This window comes from Megalops cyprinoides, chromosome 7 (assembly GCF_013368585.1).
Source record: "Megalops cyprinoides isolate fMegCyp1 chromosome 7, fMegCyp1.pri, whole genome shotgun sequence".
NCBI classification, from domain to species: Eukaryota; Metazoa; Chordata; class Actinopteri; order Elopiformes; family Megalopidae; genus Megalops; species Megalops cyprinoides.
In genome coordinates, this window is record NC_050589.1 from 9,795,962 (window position 1) to 9,819,422 (window position 23,461).

At 43.2% G+C, this 23,461-nt stretch overlaps 1 protein-coding gene across 1 annotated transcript; it reads right to left on the reverse strand.

The window, feature by feature from the left end:
* Positions 1-1,611: 1,611 nt before the first annotated feature.
* elk1 (ETS transcription factor ELK1) lies at positions 1,612-20,144 on the reverse strand. Its single transcript, XM_036534369.1, has 9 exons — positions 19,388-20,144; positions 8,487-8,695; positions 7,382-7,759; positions 6,464-6,613; positions 5,575-5,898; positions 5,282-5,441; positions 4,104-4,324; positions 2,818-2,919; positions 1,612-2,235 (listed from the first exon to the last, which is right to left on the reverse strand). Exons 1-9 carry the CDS (start codon positions 19,410-19,412, stop codon positions 2,137-2,139), a joined length of 1,668 nt encoding a protein of 555 aa, XP_036390262.1. The 5' UTR covers positions 19,413-20,144; the 3' UTR covers positions 1,612-2,136.
* Positions 20,145-23,461: the final 3,317 nt, after the last annotated feature.

The window sequence follows — 23,461 nt, forward strand, 5'->3', positions numbered from 1 at the left end:
AAGGCCATTGGGTGCTGCTCTGGACTAACTACCAGCGTTCCAGACATGTAATAAATGCTCCCCATATTACGCTGGGGAAAGCTGTGTAGTCCTGGATGCTGAATAAGCACAAGCTTTTCAAGGTGGTACTGTAACAGGTTCTGTACAACATCTGCATATAAGCAAGACCCAAAACCAGGAACGTAAGCCAGAAAAAAACAATGCAACTCACATATCTGAAAAGACTGCATAATTCTACAATGCTGAAAAATACACATTCAGTACATCCATGGATATACAAATATTTGTTTTTAAAATATATAAAAAAACAACAGGCCCACACAGGTATTTCTTGGCTAATACCAAACAATTACAATAAAATATGTCCCCTTTGCCTATTTTTAAACATACACAGTTTGAGGGATTTTTATTTTTACTGGTCACTTTCACTTTATGTAGGGGATTGCAACCAAATAAAATGCTCTGAGTGCATGTTCGAAAAGGTTTTGATGACCAGCTCCAGGTTTACTTTGAAATACCTCCACATACAGCTTACAAAATTTTAGATGCAAAAATGACCATTACTCTTTGCTTTAGTACAACTGATAGTCTTCAATATTTTTATGAACAGAATAAACTGCACCAGACAAATATTTGCATATCCAGTAGAGATACTACAAACATAGAATGAACAAAAAATAACATTCAATTATGCAAATTCAGTCAGTACAGTAAGGTTTTTTAGTTTTGTTTTTTTTTTACAATAAACTTTTCTAAAATACAATTTGAACAATCTTCAACAATATATATATATCCCACTATGCCTACTTCCAATAAAAGTATAACCCAGAGTTTTTCTAAGCCACAACTCACGTAAACTCATGAGTTTCAGATTTCAGCATTTGGTAGAATAGAGTTATAAAGAGTGTTATAGCCCTTTCATGGATGACAGCAAACAGTGTAACTTCAAAAATAAACATTGTTTTAAGATTTCATCAAAACAGCTGGCTTTGGTCTCCTCTAAATTTTCATAAATACATAAAACTAGAAAAGTTTCTCTTGATGCACCAAAGACCTAATTCCGCCCAAGAAATCAGCCTGTTGTTGTCGACTAAGTGTTTTCTCAACATTAAGGTAATACAAACGGGCAAAAACACGCCAAAGAAAAGACTGGAATGGACACAGAATAAATCCGGAATACACATAATGGCAAAATGATTCTGGAATGCAATCCCGATAGGTTTTCCTACAAAAATAAACAGTATCTCTTCTGGCGTTAGAGCCACATGTTCACCAATGCCTCCCAATCAGGCAGCTTCAAGGAAAACGGTACTCTTCTGAAAATAAAGATGGCCAAATAAACCGCAAGAATGCTGTGACTCTGCAGAAGCACAACATCACCACTGAAAGAGACTGCTTCTCTTCGTCTGGATGAACGGACCTGTGGTGATTTCACAGCTCGCCTTCAGGAAGAAGAAAAATAACTGCTTCCTGCAACAAAAAAAAAATTGTTCCATTTTCCACAGTATATGTGGCAATAAAATACAAGATTGTATCACCGTGGCCGTCCATCTTTCCAGTCAAAATGGGAAAGGTCTGGCTTCCGAGTACGAGTGAGAATGGAATGGGTGAGAGCCGTTTAAACAAGATCAAGAATCGTTCCATTTCTTCGTCAAAAATAATTCACCGTCCAAAAAAATTTTTTTTTTTTTTAATCCCGCTCCTGAATAAACCACTCTGTAGAGCAAACTATAAAACTGTTGAACACTCCACCTAAAGAGAGTCTCAGTAACAATGAAAGAGAGAGAGAGATGCACTTACGAATCTACATCTGTGATGTAAAAATAATAATAAATAAAGAGGAGAAAGCACAGGGATGGGGTAAAACTCTCCCGGACTCAGCGCTGTAACGGCTGCCTCTCTGTCTGCAGCTCCACCCTGGCGCAGGGGCCAGGTGAGCGGGAAACGGGTCCCAGCGCGTGCGTACACACGCACACTCACACACAGCCTCAAAAACAGCGTCACCGAGCGCTGCGCTCAGAGCTCCGCTGACTGATGTGTGCCGCTTGTCTATGTGTCCGCCCTCAGCCTCTTCCTGGGCTGGGCCGGGAAGGGAGCCCCCAGGGGCCGGGGGAGGGGGCAACCAAGGCTGTAAGCTCACGGCTTCTGGGGACCCGGAGACAGCACCACTGGAGTGGACAGCCCGTCCACACTGAGCGCGGGAATATGGATCTGATTGCTTCCGTTGGAGGGGAACTGGAATAAAATAAAAAAAATAAAAAACCCACAGTTTGACTGATAAGCACCCCGAGAGTGAGCGATAAGATTTGTTCCTGTCCTGAGAGAGTGGTTTCAAAGCAACAACTATGTCACAGTAGAAAAGCGGATGAACTAGTTATTGTTTTGGATTTATTGCTATATATTACCTGCAGGCATAAAAAGGCATACAAATATATGTATGTTTATTTTTACAAACATATACATACATACACGCAAGCACACATACACGTACACACACATACACACACACACACACACACACACACACACATATATATATATGTACTTGGTTGGTAAAATTCAATTATAACACGAGTAAGAATCAATAGGTTTGATTGTTTAAAAGGCAGACAAAGTGAGAAATTGATCTGTTAAAATCCACCAGTGTCTCAGCGAGGTTTGGCTTAGGCCTGTACTGTCGCTGTGCACCAGCAGAGGGAGCTGATGCTCTGGTTCTAGGGAGCAGTCCATCTGAGTGCAGTAGGGAGGTGCATCTGAAGTGCCTGCATTTCCAGTGTGTACGATTGGACAACAGACAGACAGGTGACCTGCTCCTACCTGGAAGGAGAGCTTGGCCGGGCTGCGGGGGGCAATGGGACTGAGCGTGCTCCAGAAGTGGATGGTGGAGGGGAGGGGGCTGGGCGTCAGCAGGACAGGGGTCTGCCAGAGAGACAGAGCGAGAGATGAGCACCTCAAAAACCAGTACACACTAAAACTCCACCCTTTAAACCCAGGAAACGGTGCTGCCATTCACTCCTCTGTTGTCCTGGGGGAAAAAAAGCCAAAAAAGAAAAACGTGTTTCCATGTACATGAGATATTGTGAGGTACTGTGAGGACTCTGCCGTGAGGTGCTGGGAATTTCGCACCGAATAAAAAACGGCAGCTGAACGGTGACGCTTGCGACGCCCACGCGGCACCAGCCGGCGCCCGCTGGCTACGCTGCGCCCTCTCAGAGGAATCTCTGGGTCCCCTCTGAGCGTGGGCGGAGCTCAGATCACAGCGGCGGAGGTGCGGTTGGCTGCCTGCAGCTCGGTCGGGCCCCAGTGCCCGGGGCCGACGGGAGCCTGTGTGCCTCAGTGACCGCGCTGTTCGAAATGCTTTGCTCTCAGCTTTTATCTGGGCCACAGGCTGAGATCAAGGCCTCCCCCTGTGTCCACAAAGCCTCTATCAGAGGTGCTAGTGAGGACACCCAGAAGCAATGAGGCATAGCACTCCATAACAGGGCTTATCACCCAAAGGTTTTCGGTTCGATTCCGCAGTGGGGCACTACTGTTGTACTGCTGGGTGAAGTACCTAGCCTGAACTACCTTTGTAAATATCCAGCTGTATACATGGGTATCAAGTAAAAACTGTAAGATGCGCAAGTCATTACAATACATTATGGGCATTTAGCAGACGCTCTTATCCAGAGCAACTTACATAGGTTACAGTTTTTACATGTTATCCATTTACACAGCTGGATACTTACTGAGGCAATTGTGGGTTAACTACCTTGCCAAAGGGTACAGCAGCAGTGGAGAACTGAACCAGCAACCTTTCAGTCACAAGCTCTGCTCCTTACATAGCATTATGATGTATTATGAATTTGTGTTCTAAGACCTGTTGCATCGTAGTATACTTGGCTTTTGACAGAGTGCACAAGTTAATCTGTGGTAGGGCTTGAATAGTGTCACGCTCACACTCACTGGTCTGGGAGTGTTGTGAGCCTGGTCTGACACTGTTGCTTGTTTAAATTAAACGGATACACCTGTGTTCTATTGCGATGAAAGTCGCTCCGGAGAAGAGCATCTGCTAAATGCATGTAATGTAATATAATAAGAGCACCTTGTGACTCTCCACTCACCAGTGCATGGGAGGTAATGACTGTGGGCGTCAGGGTGTTGGTAGCACTGCCAGGGGCCAGGAGGCTGTTGACCGCCGCATTGACCTTGTCCAGGGACAGACCTGCGGGCAGCAGGGTCGGGGAGGAGGGAAGCTCCAGGACTTTGGGCTTCTTGGATTTAGGAGGCTGACCTTCCTGGGGCGCGGTGCCAGGAAGGGCCACTGCTGGCGTGACAGAGTTTTCTGGGCGAGAGAGAAACCGACATCATCAGCGGTGGACTAAACCTAATTAATGCAGTGGTACCGGTGCTGCGCTCATAGCGGGGGGGGGGGTTCTGTGGAGCTGACTTTTGGGCTCACGTTACAATTAATCTCACTGTACCGATCCAACCCAGCTAACAGAGACATTTAAATTGCTCTTTCACCTTCCGCCGAGTATAGTAAGCCATGCTTTCAGTCTCCATGAATGAAGTCAGTTATAGTGGTCTGTGCAGATCACCTTAAAATGCTGAGGCTATGGAATCATTCCTCCCTTGGGAATGTTTTTGTTGTTGATTAGATTATATCAGCAATTTCATGAGCCACATCAATGAAGCCCTATTCTGATATCTAAAGCAAACAAAATACTAAAGCACACTGAAAGGTAATGGCTATTTGAATAGTAAATAGCTTAGCATTTAAAAGCTCTTGCTTTATATATCTAAACAAATCTCAACTGACAAATCCACTGTTTAGCAAAAGAAACAATTAATTTGTCAAACAATTTTGGAAAATTAACGCTAAAAAAATCCCATTTGGCAGACTGTACGGATCACCTCCCTACAGCTAACTGGTCCCCCAGCACTACTTGCTGACTCAGTTTCTAAGATATCTCTTCTTTCCTTGCACTAAGCGCACAGAACACTCTGACCTAAAATTATGCTTTATTAAAACAGCACTTATCAATCATTAACAAAGTTTAATATCGCAAAGCTTGGTGGGCACCGCTCAGCTTGTTCTGGTGCAGTGAAAGTTAGGAATAGATAATGTTCGGGAGATGTAGGCCTTGAAGCACAGCAGGCTGCATACACATTTGGCAGTGGGAAAGCACTTTTAGGATCAAAGCCTTACTCCACACTATTCTCACCACAGGCAGCTCACTTTATAGTTGCTCTGTATCATAGTGGGCTCAAAAGCTGAAGGTGGGTGCTCTTGGCTTACCTGGTAGCTCTGCCTTGTCTTTGCCCTCCCCTTCGCCCTCCCCCACAGGCTGGCTGGCTGGCTCCACGCAGGGGGGAGGGGCTTCCACCGCGGGCGGGACCTCGGCGCCTCCCGGTACCGGCACTGGCACTGGCACCGGCACTGGCACGGGCTCAGGAACCTGGCGGAGAGGGGGGAGAGAAAGGTCAGAGCAAACCCATGAATAAACAGAGCCTTTCCTGCCGTCCAAAACATCGCCCTGCAGTGTGCTCTGAAAAAGGAGGCGGACTGCAGGGGGGCGCACGGTCCCCCACCTCTTCCACGTGCTTCTCCTCCAGGCCCACGATCTCCAGCAGCTCCTCCTCGGACGGGAGGCTGGGCTCTTTGATGGGCGCGGCGGGGGCGGCGGGAGTGGCGTGCGCTGCAGGCGCAGCGGGCGTGGTGGCCGGCGGTTTGATCACCACGAAGACCTGGTGGCTCTGCTGCGGGGTCACCACGCACTCGCCCGAGGCCACGGGTGTGCCGACGGAGGCCAGGGGGATGAGGGGAGTGAGGGAGTTCGGGTCCGAAACGCTGGTCAGGTAGATCTGAGGGGGATCTCCCTGACTTTGGGCTTTCTGTGGCTGGGAGCTTTGAGGCTAAAATAACATCAAAGGGAAACGTTAGGCCTCACTGCAGTGGTACCACTCATGAACAAGAGTGAAATACAGTATTACTGGCAGCAGTGTGGTTTAGTGGTAACTGAAAGGTTTATGATTTGATTCCCTGCTGGAGCACTGCCTTTCTACCCTTGGGCAAGGTACCCCAAAAAAATCACCTAAGTAAATATCCAGTTGTATACATGAATAATATGGAAAAATTGTAACCTATGTAAGTCGCAGTCGCTTTAGTCTGCTAAATGACAATAAAATAATAATCTAATGTAATGCAATGTACTTGTACAAATCTTTTTAGTGTCTTCAGCTGATCGAGAGATCATTTTGTACAGCAGCACACAAGTACATAAAATGGAACCAATAGCCACAAATAAAATCAACAACCAAGTTAACTAAAAGAGGTCTGCACCTAATTATATTAGTCTTTAGATCAATGACTTTAAAGATACTGCAGGAGTACTGCTGAAAGCCACTTCTGCAGAAGGAGTTCAGAGGTGGTAGGTTCTTTGGTGTAATTGAGCACTGTTCAGAATGACCTGTCACTCACCGTGTTGCCGGTAGCCGACCCTGACGGGGTCTGGGGGCTGAGGGCAGGGGTGGCGCAGGGCGAGGGCTGGGTGACTATCACCTGCAGGCTGCTCTCCACGAAGCCCCGACCCTGCGAAGAACCCTGCCCCTCCACCGCACGCAGGGGCACCTGACCGAGGACAGACACTTCAGACAGCCTATCCCTGTGGAGCTCTCACAACCGGCCATGATACAGCGGTTGCCATGATACAGCCATTCTTACCTTCAGTAACTAATCAAGGGATTATAAAAAAGAACAGAAAACAGGCTAACTTCTAAACTAACAGTGATGAATGGTAAATTCAGATAAAGGCTGTTTATGGAAGATATTTTCAGTTATTTTGTATTTTGTGCAATCCCACTTTACATATTTTCAGCTAACATTTCTACATTTCTATGTCAAAAATCAGTAGTGTAAGACTAGAATTGCTAGAACCATGAAGTTCATTCTTTCCCAGCAGTAACAGTTCAGGTCACAGCTCAACTCTCTTCAGACATTCCTGATTACACTGGCTGTGTTTTAAATGATCTCTTTTGCAAAATTCTTCCAAAAACTGTCCAACATTTAATAAGCTTACGAGAAATGCTGCAAATCTATAACTACAAAAGTCCCTCCTGAGTTCTGTACTTTCCATTGATTTAAACACAAATGAGGAATTGCCCAGTGGCGGTTCTGCTCTCAGCCCACTGTGCTTAGATGTCCCTTGAACATAGCCTGGAGAAAACTTCCAATACTTAATCATGTACCATCAGCAGTCAAGGCAGCATAGCACCTATCTTTTCAACCCGGAACTGTCCAGGCTGAGTGGACAGCATCCATAGCACCTATCCTTTACAATGGGACCAGACCAGGCTGAGAGGATTGCACCCACACAGCCAGACAGGTGTGGCACCTCACCTCTGGCAGCACCTTGTCGGCGCTGGGCGCTTTGGGGAGGGTGTCCAGGGGCAGCGAGAGCTCGGTCTTGATGGGCTTCTGGGCCTTGTAGGGGGTCTGCAGGGACTGGATGGTGAAGGTGGAGTACAGGCCCGACTTCATGTAGTCGTTCCGGGAGTTGCGCTGGACAGAGCTGGGGGAGGACCGCTGGACCTGCAGGTTTTTGGACAGGCAGGCTGGGGCAGCGCCCCCCGTGGCCTTACCCAGGCCTGCCACGTCCACCTGGGTCTCCTGCCGCTGGGACTCCTCCCCCCCTCGGACCCCCTCCCCGGCGGACGGGTCAGGGTAGGTCACAAACTTGTAGACAAACTTCTGTCCACTTACTTTCTTGATTATATTCTGTGGAAGGGGTTAGGAGTTAGAGAATTACTGTCTATAGAGAAGTAAAAAGATCATTTACCTGAGTACCCTAATGCCAATCTTGTAAATATTTACAGAACATATATACAACCAGAACTTTGTAAGTGTAGTACTTCATTTTTACACCAAAAAAGGCATAAAAGGTAGTTAAACTGATTCAACTAGGAAATGTATCTGCATGCCACTATGGTGATTTTACAACAATCAACAGTATGTAATTTTTAAAAAACACATAATTTAACAAATCTGTTTGCTAACACTTGTTTGTGGAGTGAAAGAATTCTTGTTAATTCATACAGCATGTTCATGTACAACCTCACCTAACACAGTCATAGAGCAGTGGCCATTATTTCCAAGTTTACCATAACTGGATCCAGAAAAGCTTACAAATGCAACTGTTGCCTAAGAGCAACGGTGCTGCCTAACAATGCTTCTGTGGAAAAGTACAATGTCGCAGCACAAAACTCGGTCTGCTTTGGCTTCCTCGCAACAGCATTTGCAGTGACAGTATCTGCGTACTCTACTGCGTAGCACAAATAGATGCATCATCGGTTACAGTGGCAGTTGCATGCATTCATAATGGACAGTGCTGCGGTGACAGTCCTTGAAATAGACTCAAGGCTGTGGGCCTTGTTGTGGCTGTTCCCGGTGTGATACGCGGGCCCCGCCCACGGCCCTGTCGGGCGCGCGCGCGCGCTCGGCCTACCTTGTCGTAGTAGTATCTGAGCGCCCGGCTGAGCTTGTCGTAGTTCATGTTGGTCTTGTTCTTGCGGAGACCCCAGAGCCGCGCCACCTCCTCGGCATCCAGCAGCTTGAACTCGCCGTCGGTGGAGGTCCAGGAGATGAGGTGGCGGTGGCTGTGGTCCTCCAGCAGGTGCAGCAGGAACTGCCAGAGGGTGATGGACGGGTCCATGGCTGGCGGGGGGGGTCAGAGGGAGACAGAGAGCAGAGCTGCTTCACAACGGGAGCGCAGGAGGGGGGGCGCCTACATGTCTCAGTGGCATTTCACTACCCTTTGGCAAGGAATAAAAGCCCCAGGAAAACAGACGCTCTAATAAGCAGGGGAACCATGTCCTACGAGTCAAAGATAAAGACCATGATGACAGCTACCTGTCACGCGCAGACCGCGAGAGCGCGCGTTTGTGGGTGTGATCGTCCTGACCAGTGACTGCTGTCATCACAGGATAGTACGGTCACAGCGAGGCTCGCTGCCGAAACACGGGCCAAGCACAAACACGGAAAGGCCGAGACGCACAAGTTAAGGAAGAGCGCGCTCGGCATGCAAATTAAGCCCATTACCATTTTCCCCAATTACGTAACTCCCATCGAACACCCTGGAAACCATCACCGTGGCAATAAGTGTATAGGCAACTGTTACTAAGGAAGAAGAAGGCATTGTTGTGTTAATTCCCCCCGGTGTCCAACGTGAAAACTATCAATGAAATGAATGAAAATGGTTTATGCACAATGTATGATGTTAGCGATGTTGAAAAGATGGCTAGACACCTGTTAAGAGAGCGTCACTTTAAAATGAATATGGAAAATTTTCGTACGCATTAACACATGAACGAAGATGCCGGTGAGAAATCAAAGTGCCATTATTTTCACAAGAACAAGTATGTAGGCCGGTGCTTAAATGACTCTGCACTGACGCCATCCCTGCCTTATGACTCAACACCACTATAAACGCCACACAGACCTCCCCATCGGCCACACGAGAGAACCATTAACCCAAAAAACCTCCCAAAAGATCACTGAACAACACTACTGCCGTTCAAGCAATTTACAAGCTTCAATGTTCAGCGCTGACACAGTGACCAAAATACAGCGCCGATTACCGCAGGGAACTGGAGCCATTTCATGCCAAATTATAAAATTCACCCGTGATGAAACTCTGTTTATGACACTTGCATCAGCGTGAAGAGTGACAATTAAGTGTTTCCACTGCTAGCAGGACAAGAGCTAAAGCCCAGTCACTGGAGGGCCAGTCTAATAAATACGTGGGCCAACTTCGCAATACACCACATCTGAGGAATTCCCATCTGTGCAATGCCACAGAAATATACTCTTTTTTTTCAGAAGAGGAATGCATATAGTTATTTAACTCATTTAATTCTACACAGAAAACCAACATGAAAGATGTTGACATGATATTAGACCTATATGCTTATAGAGCTTATATGGGATTACATTCATAAAACCTTGCAAACACAAGAGCTGTAAAAAACTGGCAGATCTAACTGAAACAAGTCCGTCAACTTTCATGTCTCGTCTTCACCACAATCCTGCAAAAAAGGTGTTTTGTGCGAAAGTGCAACGACACCTGATAGACCTGCTGGGACAAGACAGTCATCACGAGACTGCAGACTTTCTCATGAAAACACCGAGATAACATCACCCATCGAAATACGGTAAAGCTCTTGTAAAGGAATGTAAAGGAAAGGTCATAAAAAAAAAAAACTTTCTTCTCAACTGTTTGACCTTTCACACCAGAGTCACTGCCTTGTTTCAGGGAGCTATTTCTAGGTATTCTGTCACACCCTATTGCCTGGTACTGGCTTATCTGTGGATGTGTGTGCTGCAAAATATTTCACTAACAGTAATTCTTACGTGAAATGAATGCAAGGTCATGCTGCTTAGTGAAAAGTCAGTGCCTGTCCTAAATTCAACACATAAGAGTTACTAGAGGACAAAAATGTTGTTTCAAAAAGATATTAAATGAAGTATTAACAGTTGTGAAGTTCACTCTGAAAAAGGACTACCTTTCCAAGGCCACGTTTGGAAAGATGACATATTTGTAGGTGTAACGCCACACGGACAACAAATGTTTGTTTTCCACTCACATGTGTCCAGGTGTGCTTAAACATGTTAAATATGCTGTTGGCAGGTGGGGTGTGGTTGAACATGGGTCATTCCAGGTATAGCTGGCTACCTTGTACTCAGTGCAGTCAGCAAGTGGTTAGACCACGTTTGACAGAAAAAGCTGTGTTCATGAGACAGGATGGGGGAGAAAGCAGCACAGAATAATTATATTAGAATAAGTATATCACGCAGTCTGTATAGTACTCTTTTTTATTATTTTACATTCTTCCACAGCTAACTACACCTCTGGGTAATGTAAGTAAAAGCAGTTCATTTTTTTCCAGAAAGACCTGTGCCCCCTGGCTAAAGAGGCCAAAATGTAAAGTGCAGGTTTTCACACTTAAGTTGATTTAACTATAACCTTAGAAGCTCTGACTGACATTTACATTCTGACTTTTCCTGTAGTTTTGTGGATAGCTTGGTACAGAGAACACTATCTATATCCTCTGCACATATTAATGGCCTGTGAGGAAATTCAGGATCAAACACGTTTTAAATTCTGCCAGAGTTTTCATGTAGGTCTTCATTCTGTGCAACCAGTCCACACAGGGATCTCTTGCCTGGACACGTTCTTTGTCTGTTCTCTAACAAAGCATTCTCACAGACAAAATTCAGGATCAACAACTGTTTAGACCAGAAGAAATAAAAAGTCCATTTCTTCAAATAGTAATTGCAGCTACAGGTGCATTCAGGGACAGATCTTTCAATTACTCGGCTTATACAAATATGCTGAACTTCTGCAATAAATATAGATTTTATGCTGATTTGAGATTACATTAGATTAGTCTCACATCAGAAGACTGAAAAGTAGATGATTTTTTTCACCAACATACCTCAGATAAAATGCACTATTAGTTTACTAGCTTACTGGTTATTTTTTCGGTCTGTTCCACAGAATCACCTCTGCTGCAGAGTTCCAATAAGAGTTGGCCAAACAGACTATGTATCTAGGGAGTGCACAGGGTTAATGCCCTTGAAACATCTGTTTAGCATGACAAGACTGCATCAGATAGCACATGACACCTGTGCCTCAGCCTTTGAAGTGCAAATACACACTCGAGCCAGTAGTTTCAGATCTGCAGCGGAGAAGAACAAGATACATCACGTTATGGCCAAAAGAACCGTATACCATCTGAACCACATAAAGTTAAATAAAACAGCGCTGCTCTCAGCATCTCAGTCTTCATGTGTAATACAGGATGTTTGATCACCATTGAGGGCTCGGCTATTGTTTAGTCGTGACTAAGTGGACAGCTACCGCGATCCAATTTCAAAAGCTGAATGACCAAACTATCACAGCCCAGCCAATTAGGGCCTCATGTTTTTTCAGTCTGGAACCAAAGATAACATAATAGGATAAGGCTGGACACAATATGCCCAGACAAAGCAGTGTGCCACATTGATCAAATATCACCAGAACTGTGCCCTCAAAGATAACGATGAGATTGCCAGACTGTTCATACACCAGAGAAGAACTAGGAGAAACAGAACCAGAAGAGTGCTACACAAATATATTACATTTCTAACCTGTTCACTCATTATTTGAAATATATCTGAAAACATTCATTTTAAACAGTTTGTCCTTTTTCCTTCAAAACTGGAGCCTGTTCCTCTGCTCTCCTCTACCCACAGTCCTACCTCTATTCTTTCTGTATTCAACTACAGCTTTTTGGAAAATCTAGGGGACAAGGAGAAACGCTGGCCCCATTTACACTGCATTGAAGCAGGGCAAATGCTGGGAGGTTCAGTTTAGCAGCAGGGACCTGTTTCATCACTCTTACCGATTTTTAATTGGCTAATTCTTCAGGAAAGTGCCATGCCTGTCACTGGCTTGCCTAGCATGTCCTGCATAGGATGGAGAACACCATGAAGCTACTCAAGTCAGTACAACAGGTTATGGGAAACAGAAAAACGACCAGTGTAAATCTTTCTTGTTCAATGAAATATTTTTGACTCGAGCACAGCTGTGCACAATCTCATCTTTAGTATTCAGGTATCATACAGGCTATAACAACAATTCTATCCAATAAGGAAAAAAAAGAGGGTGTTTTATTTACTCTGACTGCCAAAAATTTACTTCATGGAGTTAAAAGCAGTAATATGAGAGTACAACATCAGTGTAACACCTCAAAAAGTAATTAAATTAAAGATTAATGCAAGCTGAAAAACAGGGTGTCATCCGCATAATACTACCTCCACAGCAATGTGACACTAAGCAGGTCTGATTTTAATGGCGTTCTAATACTGTCCACTGGTGCTGCCATGCAAGAGAACAAGGTATAGTACCTCTGCTGTGTTTATGTACCCATTTTACATAAAAATCATTTATTAAAAATTACACCGCATTACAATCTCTGCATTTTACTGTCGGCCTGTACTCCTAAGGCAGCACTACGTTGCAATTTAATGCTACGATCAAATAAATTATGAGTGTATACAAGGCTACTGTACGTTCAGTGCGAAGGAAGCATACAAGAAGCAGACCACTGCCCTTGAAAACAGCACACTCTTTTATCTGTGCTGCCTGTAATTTAAAAGGTTAGAGGACACAAAGAACAAAGCCTGCTAGACACTTTTATATTTCTGCTGCTGGATATCATGTAAACATTTTGAAAACAACACATTTTCTCAGCACTCTTGGCTCAACTTCTCTCAGGACACAGAATTCAGAAAGTTGAAGGTCTTGGAGTTGACCGGAAACTACACCAGTCTCCTTTGAGCTGGTCACTCTGTCTTTGCTTCATTATAAAAATGTAAATCAAATTAAAAGTAATCAAACTGAATAATGAGACAAAATTCAAGCAACATGTTTTAACTGTAACATGGTCACCTCACAAAAGATGCAAAAGATGTTTACTGTGTCACCCAGTCACCCATGCAGCGTGACACAGTAAACACTGCCTTTCCTGCTAGATGCTGATATAACAGTTAAGTCCCAGATGAATTGATTCAAATCAAAATGCAAACAGCAGAGCACAGCACTGCAATAACATACGGCGACTAGAGGGGGACATAACTTCTCAGAACATTCACCTCACTTGGCAGGCTTAGAAAGCCGTGCCAAATAGGCCGGTCAGTCCGATTAAGAACTTCTGCAGTCAGACCCTAACTTTCCAATTAGAATCCTTTTAGTGTAATGTGGGCACATTTGCATGACTTACAGAGAGCCTTAACTTTCAAAAAAAAAAAAATACTCAGTGGTAGCCCTCGCTCATTTGAGCAGGCTCATGGGTAACCTGCTATGGGAAAAACCGGTGGCCAGTGTTTGCGTTTGTGGTGGGCAGTGTTTTTCTTCCCTGTGTCGCAGGGTTTGTCTGTGTAGCCTGATTCTATTGTGTGTGGTGACACATTTAGCCAGTGGTTTGTGGTATGCCATCTATACTTTGCAAAACTTGCACTTATCATTTTAGCGGGTTTTTTTCTCCCCCAAAAAAATGTTCCCACTTCTTTGCCATGATGCATCTGACGCCACGCTCAAAAAGTTCAGGGAATAAACGCGTTGCTATGGTTTCATACCACACGCATTTCAAAACGACATATCCCACCCACTTTCAGTGGCTTACCAGAAAGATGCTAAGAAGATTAATGGGTTCAGAAGTCTTACTACAGTACTACAGTGTAGGACTGGCTATGCTCATATGATACCCATTTTTACTTTACTGGAATGGATTCAAACAAAATTGATCTTACTTGCTGAACTATTTAATAGGAATAATTACAGTACTTCAGCATTTGTTATAATGCTTCCAATTCTTTGATAAGCACTCAGCCACCCCTACAAGAGACAAGAATATTGCGTCCCCATGCAGGGTCCTTTACCGCAAATACTCCTTTCATTTTAGATCATCTATGCAGGCTTATTTATGGGCTACACAATGTGCAGAATTGTAAATCTCAGTAAGCCCCAGGTGCATGGGAATCAGCGTACAGTGTTTCTCAATCCTACTCCTGGAGCCCACCTGCCCTGCATATCTTCTATCTATCTTTGCTCCAAACACACCTGATTGAAATGACTAGCATGCTCTTGATTAAATCAGGTGTGCTCAACTAATCAAAAGTGCCACTGATGAGTTCAGTCAGGTAGGTAGAGCAGGGAAAGATGGAAAACGTGCAGAGCAGGGGGGCCCCAGGACCAGGATTGAGAATCAGTGGCGTAACAAATACAACCAGACTGTAACCAAGCAGAAATTTAATTCAGTATCATAAAACCTGGACAGTTTTAATACAGTCATATTGGTAAATAATTCCATATGCTGACAGATTTTTTCTGAAGGCAGTGATCACTGGCGTGGCATTTTGAGAAGGCCCCATACTGTACTCCTAAACTCACCACAATGACAAGATCAATGACAGTAGCACCCCGCGGGAATAAGCAGAGAACAGAATCCCCCCACCTTGCATAAGCGGTTAGGCACAGCTGCCCTTTACAGTCTGCACACTGCCTTGTGGCAGTGAAAACCGCGCTCTGCTCATTCCTCCTGGTGCACACTTTTATAAGCCGAGCCGGTACAATGCAGCAATAGCCACACCACACCACACCCGCAAGGCTAGGCAGAAATCCCCCACAGTGCACTGAACCCCGACGAGCAGAAAACCCGAGCACCACAACTCAGTCCCTAAGGGGACAGGATATATGACTAGGTGACAAGGTGACCCATCATACAATCATGAACAAAGCAAGGCCTTCACAATGAAACAACCTGCCAGCGAACAAAGACCTTGGGTGTTTTTCATAGCTTCAACCCAGAGATTAAGCCTCTTGTTCGAACGAGGTGTCTTGTAACATTACTTACATTGGGTGAAAACCCAGAGCTGCTTATTAAATAACTATTTTAATATTGTTTAAAATGACAGGAACTGGAATACATAGACACACACTGAAATGCTATATGCACCGCTGATATGCTATTAGGCTGGATGTCTGGCCATTTAGCTTTAATAATTTTTCCATCTCCTCACCAGGATCACAATGTTTCATGTCACAAGTCTGTTTTCATCCTTTTGTCGAAAAGAAGTTAAAACTTATGTGATAAGTCAGGTACAGTTTACTCATAACTACATCAGTGGGCTTGAACACCACTGACTAAACCCTGCACCTTGCAGCTATGACACTGTGATCTGCTACTGATGTGGATGACATAAGCTAGACCAGAGCAGAATGACAAGAACAAATAATGAACCCCAAAAGAATGAGGCCAATCAGACTGAATCTCAGTGTTCATCAAGGCCAGAGTTATGACCTGGAGGAGCACGCGTTCCTCTTCTGAAGGCACTTGTGTCACTGATGTGTGATACGAGTCAACGCACCAAAGTAATGTCTTCTCTAAAGCCCTCTCTGCCAAAGCCGATATCAGAAACGGACAGCTCTAATCCTTCCTATAATAGAAAATGGTTGAGAATGACGTTCTTCCAATGATACAGTTCACAGACGATCCTCTATCAGACTGGGAAAACAGCAGAAACTATGATCATCACAAATGGCCTTAAACTACTATAAGGACACCCGCCGTGAGTTACTGTGAAGTCATCTCTGAATTGGCCCATTGTGCATGTTCATTTTCATTCCTTGCAAGAGATTATTGTACTTCATGTAAACAGTCACATGTGTTTTCCACTGTTTCTAATTTACATAAGCTGCCTCTGCAATGCTTCTCTCTAATGCAGCCCTGTGTGCGGTATTCAAATGATTTTCACCAGAGCAGCCTGTAGTTTCTCACACTTTCAAAAGATCAAAATAACAAGACACCCTTTCTGCCACGATTTGGTCTTCTACACTCAACGTCCAACACAACTGCGTGAACTTAAACAGCACAGTGGTAAACAATAGCGTTGCAGTATTGCCATCATTCAACGTGTACTGCAGCTTTCTTCTGCTATCAAAAAGCTGTCAGGGCAATAGGCTACGTATGTGTCTGTTCAATTTGGGCCAAAGTTCAGATCTTGCTTCTGGAGCAAACTGACACAACAAAACGTTTCCATTGTTCAAAGGGGAAATGTAACGTGACATTTCCATTAGCCTAGCCACATCTCAGCTAATATTCCTCCTGTTTCACTTTCTGCTGCACATACGCTTCCTTGCAGACCTCTTATTTCAGAATAGTGAAATAAGTGACACTTCCAGTTATTTGCACTGTTTTTTTTTTTTTTTTTTTAGCTCAACTATTGTTATAGTACAATAAAGTCATATGAGACCACGGACATATTTCAAGTGGACCTGGGAGCATGATAATGTATCAAGAGATGCCACAATTTGATGACTGTCCCTCAGCTGACCGTCTCTCATCTAACTGACTGATGAGCCAGATGACCCACAGAGGTACGACACACATACATGAGCAGTCTGTCCTCTGTGGTGACGGAAGGGAAAACTGGAATTGCATAAATTCGGAGCTCACACATCACTTCACTTTTCAGTTCCTGCCTCTCAATTGCAAGACAGCTGAGTGAGCTGATAAGAAGATACTTGCCCTGGGAAAAAGCCAATAGTCATGACATATGCCGTAATATTGTGAATTAAATTGGTTGAGCAGCTTCAAATGTTAAGAATTGATCACGTTGATCTGGTAACAGTGAGTAAACTACTTCATCCACAATTCAGAGCATCATGCATTCACGAATGGTGCAGAAGTTTCTTTTGACAACAGCACGGCACAGAAAACATGGTAGCACTGTGGGCACATCAAAACAACACTGATAAATAATCAAACAGACATTATGACTCAGAAGAGGTTTTATTTCACTTCCTGTTGTCCTAAATCTCTGTCAACCTGGGCCATGCCACAAGTCACCACCAAAAAAAAAAACAACAAAATGTAGTCATCAGCTCAGCATACAAGAAATGGTAAGCCTGATACTGATCCCCTCAAATAACTAGTGTCTTGACCAGCTGCACAGATCAGATCGGGGGAGGTAATTTTATGCAAATGAACTAACTGTAGTCTGTCTCAGGAGAGGGAGGGAAGACACAGATGTATTGAACAGCACAAATGCATGACTCCTCACCGCATGTATAGCTCTGCATGCTGGCTAGCTGCCATGGCATTCTGTTGGTATTAATGAGACCAACTAAATCATTTCAACACCTCCTACCTTAACCCCCCCCAAAAAAAAAAAATCCAAGCTATCACTAAAAAGAAAATACTGACCTCTCCAGGGGAGTCTCAGTAATTTACTTCTGGAATTGATTCAGATTTGGAAAATGACATGCAACCAAATACCAGCCATTGTTTTCCCAAAATGTACCAATTCAGCGTCCACATTATGCTCAGCCTAGTGGGACTGCCTTTTCTCACTTTTCATTCACAATCTTCGGTGTGACAACACCAAAACAGGATTGAGTACAATATGATTTAGTACTGCTTTTTTTTTTTTTTTTTTTTACTCGTTGAGATCATAATCCCACCTTTGAATTTGCAGTTTGACAGCTAAAGCTTCTTATCAGACAAATACCATGACAGTTTGCTACACTTCTTTGTCTGGTTTATTGGCTTCCTGTCAATGCTGAATTTCTGACTTTATTTTCCGCTGCAGTGTTTAGGAGATGAGGATTCACTTAGTACTTAAACTTTCAAAATTTATCAAAATGTCTATAAACAACAAACATATATCAGGACCTGTTGACTGAAATCTCTGTGACCTGGAAGTGTACTACTGAGATTTCAAGATACATGAGAAAAGACAACAAATGTGACCAACTTCACCTAATGTGACCAACTTCACCAAAACATCCCATTTCCATAGCTGTGCTATACTGGACAAAAATATATATTCTCACTTCGTTTCTAATTTCATCTCACCTTTCTACCTGTCAAACTGGTGCTGTGGATTGACTCAAGAGCCAGTTAACACCATACCGAAGGACCTGCTAGTCATACACCCAGCGAGACTGTGGGGTTCCGTGTAAACGGTCAGACTAGACTGCAACATGATTTCCACCGTGGACCGACTGACAGACATGATTTTAAAACACAAATGCCATCATCGCTGTGTCTGTTTCATGCTGTTGTTAGTTTTTGCCGTCGCGTTCTTGTGAAACATGTACCATCCGGTTACTGCCCTTACAATACCAGTTTGCATCACTGCATTAATATTTTCTACATTCTTATGATTTGTTTTTTTTTCTGTCCAATATTTAAGTTATACTTTTTGCTGTGGCTCTCCTACGCTGTGCTCTAAAAATGACTCTTCGTCGTGATTTTGACAATCTGCCAGGTGCTTGATGTACAGTAAGTTTAACAGCAGCGATTTTGTTACAGTCATATTTTGTTTCTATTCTACACACAACCACGGCAGTAATGAACCGAACTGAGCCGCGCAGGGACCGAGGAAACGGATTGGAATGCAACCCACATATTTTGCTATCTACCAAACTGAACTGATGCCCTCCAGTGTGATCTTTGGACGCGTCATTTTGGTGCGATTAGCAAAGATTCAATAGTTTTAAGTTACGAACCACTGTTTGTCAGGGTGCTAGAAAGGCTAGCTATGTAAGAAAGGCTGGCTATGTAATAAAGCCATCAAACGTTACATGTAGTATTAAGCCTTTTTGATCTAGCTAACGTTAGGTACGAGGTAAAAAGTAACCAGTTATCATCTTGACAGCGTAGGTAGTTAGCTAACTTACATTAGCTATTTCGCTAGCTGACAAATAGAACCGTAATCAGGTAACGTTAGTTGACAATGTCAAGTACTCAAAGACTACTGCTAGCTCGCAAGTACCTGCTAAGCCACCAAATCAAAACTTACCACTTAAAAGAGGATTTGAATCCATGTTTTGCGAAGTCTCTTATTCTATGTGTGTGGTTACATCCATTCTGATTTTGTTCAACGAAGATGTCAAAAGTCGATTTGAGTGGTGAGACAAACAACGAAATACGATCTTCAGATACAATCCGCTTTTGTAGCTAATTATGTAACATGACTCTGATACTAATACATACATCTCTTCCACCATGCCAGCTATCTATCTAGACTAACTACCCAGCTAGCCATAGCTAGCTCTGATAGCTAGCTAGCTGATGTTGTTTGTCTGTCAAAATGTTCTCTTTTCGTTAGCCACTACTGCGTTGGCGCCAGTCAACTAGCTAACTGGGTACTGCTGTTTCAATGCCGTAGCTAGTTTTAATTTCCGGAGTCCATCGGTGATAGCCGATCGATAAAATTGTTCAATTTTAAACCGTATCGAGGACCCCCCCTCGTTCACAGCTAGCTAGTCAGCCACTCCGTTTCAATTATACGAGACGTTAAGCTAGCTAGCTAAGCTAGCTAAGCAGAGACGCAATTCCACTTTAAAAAGCACCGCAAAATGTCTTCTCGCGTCCTTCGTAATAACAGGGGTTTTCCGTAGTGGTCCATGATACGCATCGGTCACCGAACAGTGCGCCCTTTCGCGATCCGTCAGCGTGCAGTCGAGATCCCTCTGCTTTTGCTTTTCCTCTTTTGCTTCCTGTTTCCACAAACGCCTCGGCTACTTTCGCGTTCCGCTCTAAGCTCCTTTGGTCGGTATTGCTGTCTGCAAAGGCTGCAAACTGAACCAACGTCACCGGGTCCGTGACGTTTATGGTTCCCAGAAAAAAATAATAATACCAGCATGTGCGGGGGGATTAGGGGTTATATTTGATGCTTGCGCTCATACCGCTGGGTCCTTCACTTTGCACACATCCTCGAACATCACTGAAGAGGACAGCTATGTCCAACCTAGCTCGTTAACCGCTCACGTTAAATAATGTTTACTTTTCCACCTTCTCCTTTGGCAAGTCAGCAACAGTGACAAGCACTGCAATAGTGCCAGTGTCAGCCAGATAACCAGAGCTACAACCTCCTTATCTTTCTCCTTTAAAGCATATCGTTCTGACTTTCTTACTAGCTGGCTATTTACCAGAACGATTTGATAAAACAGACATAGCGTCAGATTTTTTCCTTTTTCATTTCTAAATCTGGAAGTAATAGAAGTGTATTCATGTTGTTCGTTGCACGTGGTAATATTGTACCAGGAAGAAAAAAATAACTGTTCTAAGCCAAATCAGAACACCCTGGTCCCTTTCTCATGGAATCTGCTGCTTACATTTTTTGTCGAGTGCCAGCCTAAGTTTAATCATCAGTATCTGAACGTACACAATTAAGAGTGTCACAATCATTTGATATGCATTTTGTAAGAGGAATACATAATATACTACATGGTCCATTACGTTAGATTTTGACTTACATGAGCCAGATGACACAATTAGCTAAATAATTCTGTCATTGTCGCTTAGTTTTAAAAAATGAAATGAGATGAAAATGCACATTTTGATCCTCTCTACCACTGACATCACTTGTATCTGTTTATACAGCTTGTTATTTACTGAAGTAATTCGGGTTAAGAAGTGTCATCTGGGAATCAGCCCAGTAACGTGCTGGAGGGCTCACTTGTCATAGTGCCATATTGTGTAATATGCTATTATTATCATAAAAACTGTAAACATTAACCTGTTTCTTTGAATAGGTTTTTCACTCATATGTGGCAAGCTAATATGAATTTAACTATTAGTGTCAGAAGCTAGATAGACAGATGCATTAGATTCGGAGTCTTTGGTTGAGCTGATGGAAGGCCTCACTTAAGTATTTGATTTTGTCGAAAAAATAACTGTACAATGGTGTGCAGGTTGCATATTTATGTGTGCTTGAACAATATTTGCAACTGGAATAGCATTAGGTTTACTCAACCATCTTCCAAGTGGAAATTAGCTGCACAGTTTAGCTGATTTGCCTCCTTGCTCTACTTATTAACTATTAGCCTAATAGCCTAAGTATCGCTCTGTCAAAACTCTCTTATTATAAGACTGACTGCCTCTGCAAAAAAATCTGTTTCTGTTAAAATATTGTGTGTCCCACAACTTATATCAGGTTTACAGGGAGTGAATTTTTCTAGTGTGCGGGGGTGTTCATGTGTCCATTTGTGTCAGTGTGTGCCTGTTTGTACCAATAAGAAAAAGAATGCTATTTTGGGAGGCAGGTCTTATATTCCTGCTGCAATTCAACTTCCAGTTTCCATGGTAACCGTTACTAGTGTAATGGGGACTCCATCACGAAAGACTAATCATATGAGGGGATATGACGGAAAGTGGAAAATATAATTTTGGAGTCATTCATTTTGTGTTTCAAGTTTCTCGGAATTCTTTGTATACTGACCAGAGGAGAACAAATAAAAAGGAGAGAACACAGTTGGAAGCTCATGAATAAACCCAAAACTCTGTGCTGTGTCAAGGAAACAGCACCAACATTTATTTTTATATATTTTTATTGGCCTGCGCACAAAGACTGTCATTGAGAATAAGAGTACAGCGATCAACATAATTGTCATGCTTTTTGTGCAGCAGGGAAAATTTCTCATACTTTTCCCTAACGAGCATCTATGTGAAAAGTGCATCTAGACAGTGGCAGAGCAGCAGTCAGAATATCAATATTACCCACTCTATCATTACTGGTCAGCACAAAGATGAGATGATCTCTTTTCCACACAGACAAGTTCCCTGCATCCCAGCACACCAGAATGCACACATCCATTGCAGACTGCAGAAGTTTAAAAATAAGACCTGAGTATATGTACTGCAGGACCTACAGAAGGAGGACCTGTCAGAATGCTCCAGCATTCTCTAAATGTGTGATGGTAGTAAAAGGGAAAGAAAATGAATTTAATACAAAATGTACAGTAGTTGAAGAAGTGAAATTAAACCAGATTTCAGCTTGTAGTCTGTTCTTGTTACAACATCCTTTGGACACAGTACACTTATTTTTCCATGTGGTCAGCATCAGTTACAAATGTGTGTTAAGCAGCTGTTAATGGATAGTGAGTGAATTAGATCATAAATAGGTGCTATGTTTCTATACATAGACATAATTTTAAAAGTTGATTTTGAATAAACATTATTATTATTTGATTATACGGACAAAGCCAGGTGTAAGGAAAGATGTTTAAATGAGAGAGGGGAGAAATGTATGGTGTAGCAAAGGGCGAGAGCAGTCACCCCACCCCAGTCTCGTTGGTATGGCAGTCAGAGCGCATACTCAACCGTAGTGACAGCACTCTGTCACATATCGGCTGAATATAAATATGGATATATATCCCCATCTGCTTCCACAGATTTCAGAGAGACCTCTGGAATCATTCCCCAAATGATAATTTTCATATCTGAAGTGATAGTATAATACCAAATATAGCTACATAAACCAAGAATAGTTTTGACCTCTTGGTAGAATTTGGCTATCATAGTGATCCCTAAATGGTACCTTCACCCACTGCAAAAGCCTTCAAAACACTCATCACCAATGCTCACCTTTCTCTCTCAACAAAATCCTCTTCCTTCCTGAATCTGTCACTTCTGATTGAAAAACCATCAAATGAAAAAAAAAAAAAGATCATGTTTAAGTATTGTATTCATCATAGCCTCACACCTCTGCATAACCTGACCATTGAACATGCCTCAAATTAAGAAACAAAAACAGGGTGATTAGAAGACACCAGAATGAATAAAAAAGAAAAAAAGAGCTTGATCGAAATGAAAGGCTTAGAAGAATCCCCCTCCCCCAGAGTGTGGTTTTGAGTTCCTTTGTGACTACTTCGCCTTTTGCTGTTCTGTTTGAAGCTGTGGGTGGGTTAACAGTGGGCTTATCAGAAATGACAAGCATTTACTGTAGAGATTACTACTTTCACTACCATACTTGGGCCTGTTCATTGCACATTTCCCTCGGTTTATCTCCTGATGCGCTGAAAGGGTTCAGTTGTGTGTCTGTGGTTGTTAAGGTAAATAAACAGTTAAGTGTGAAGGCAAGACCTTTCAT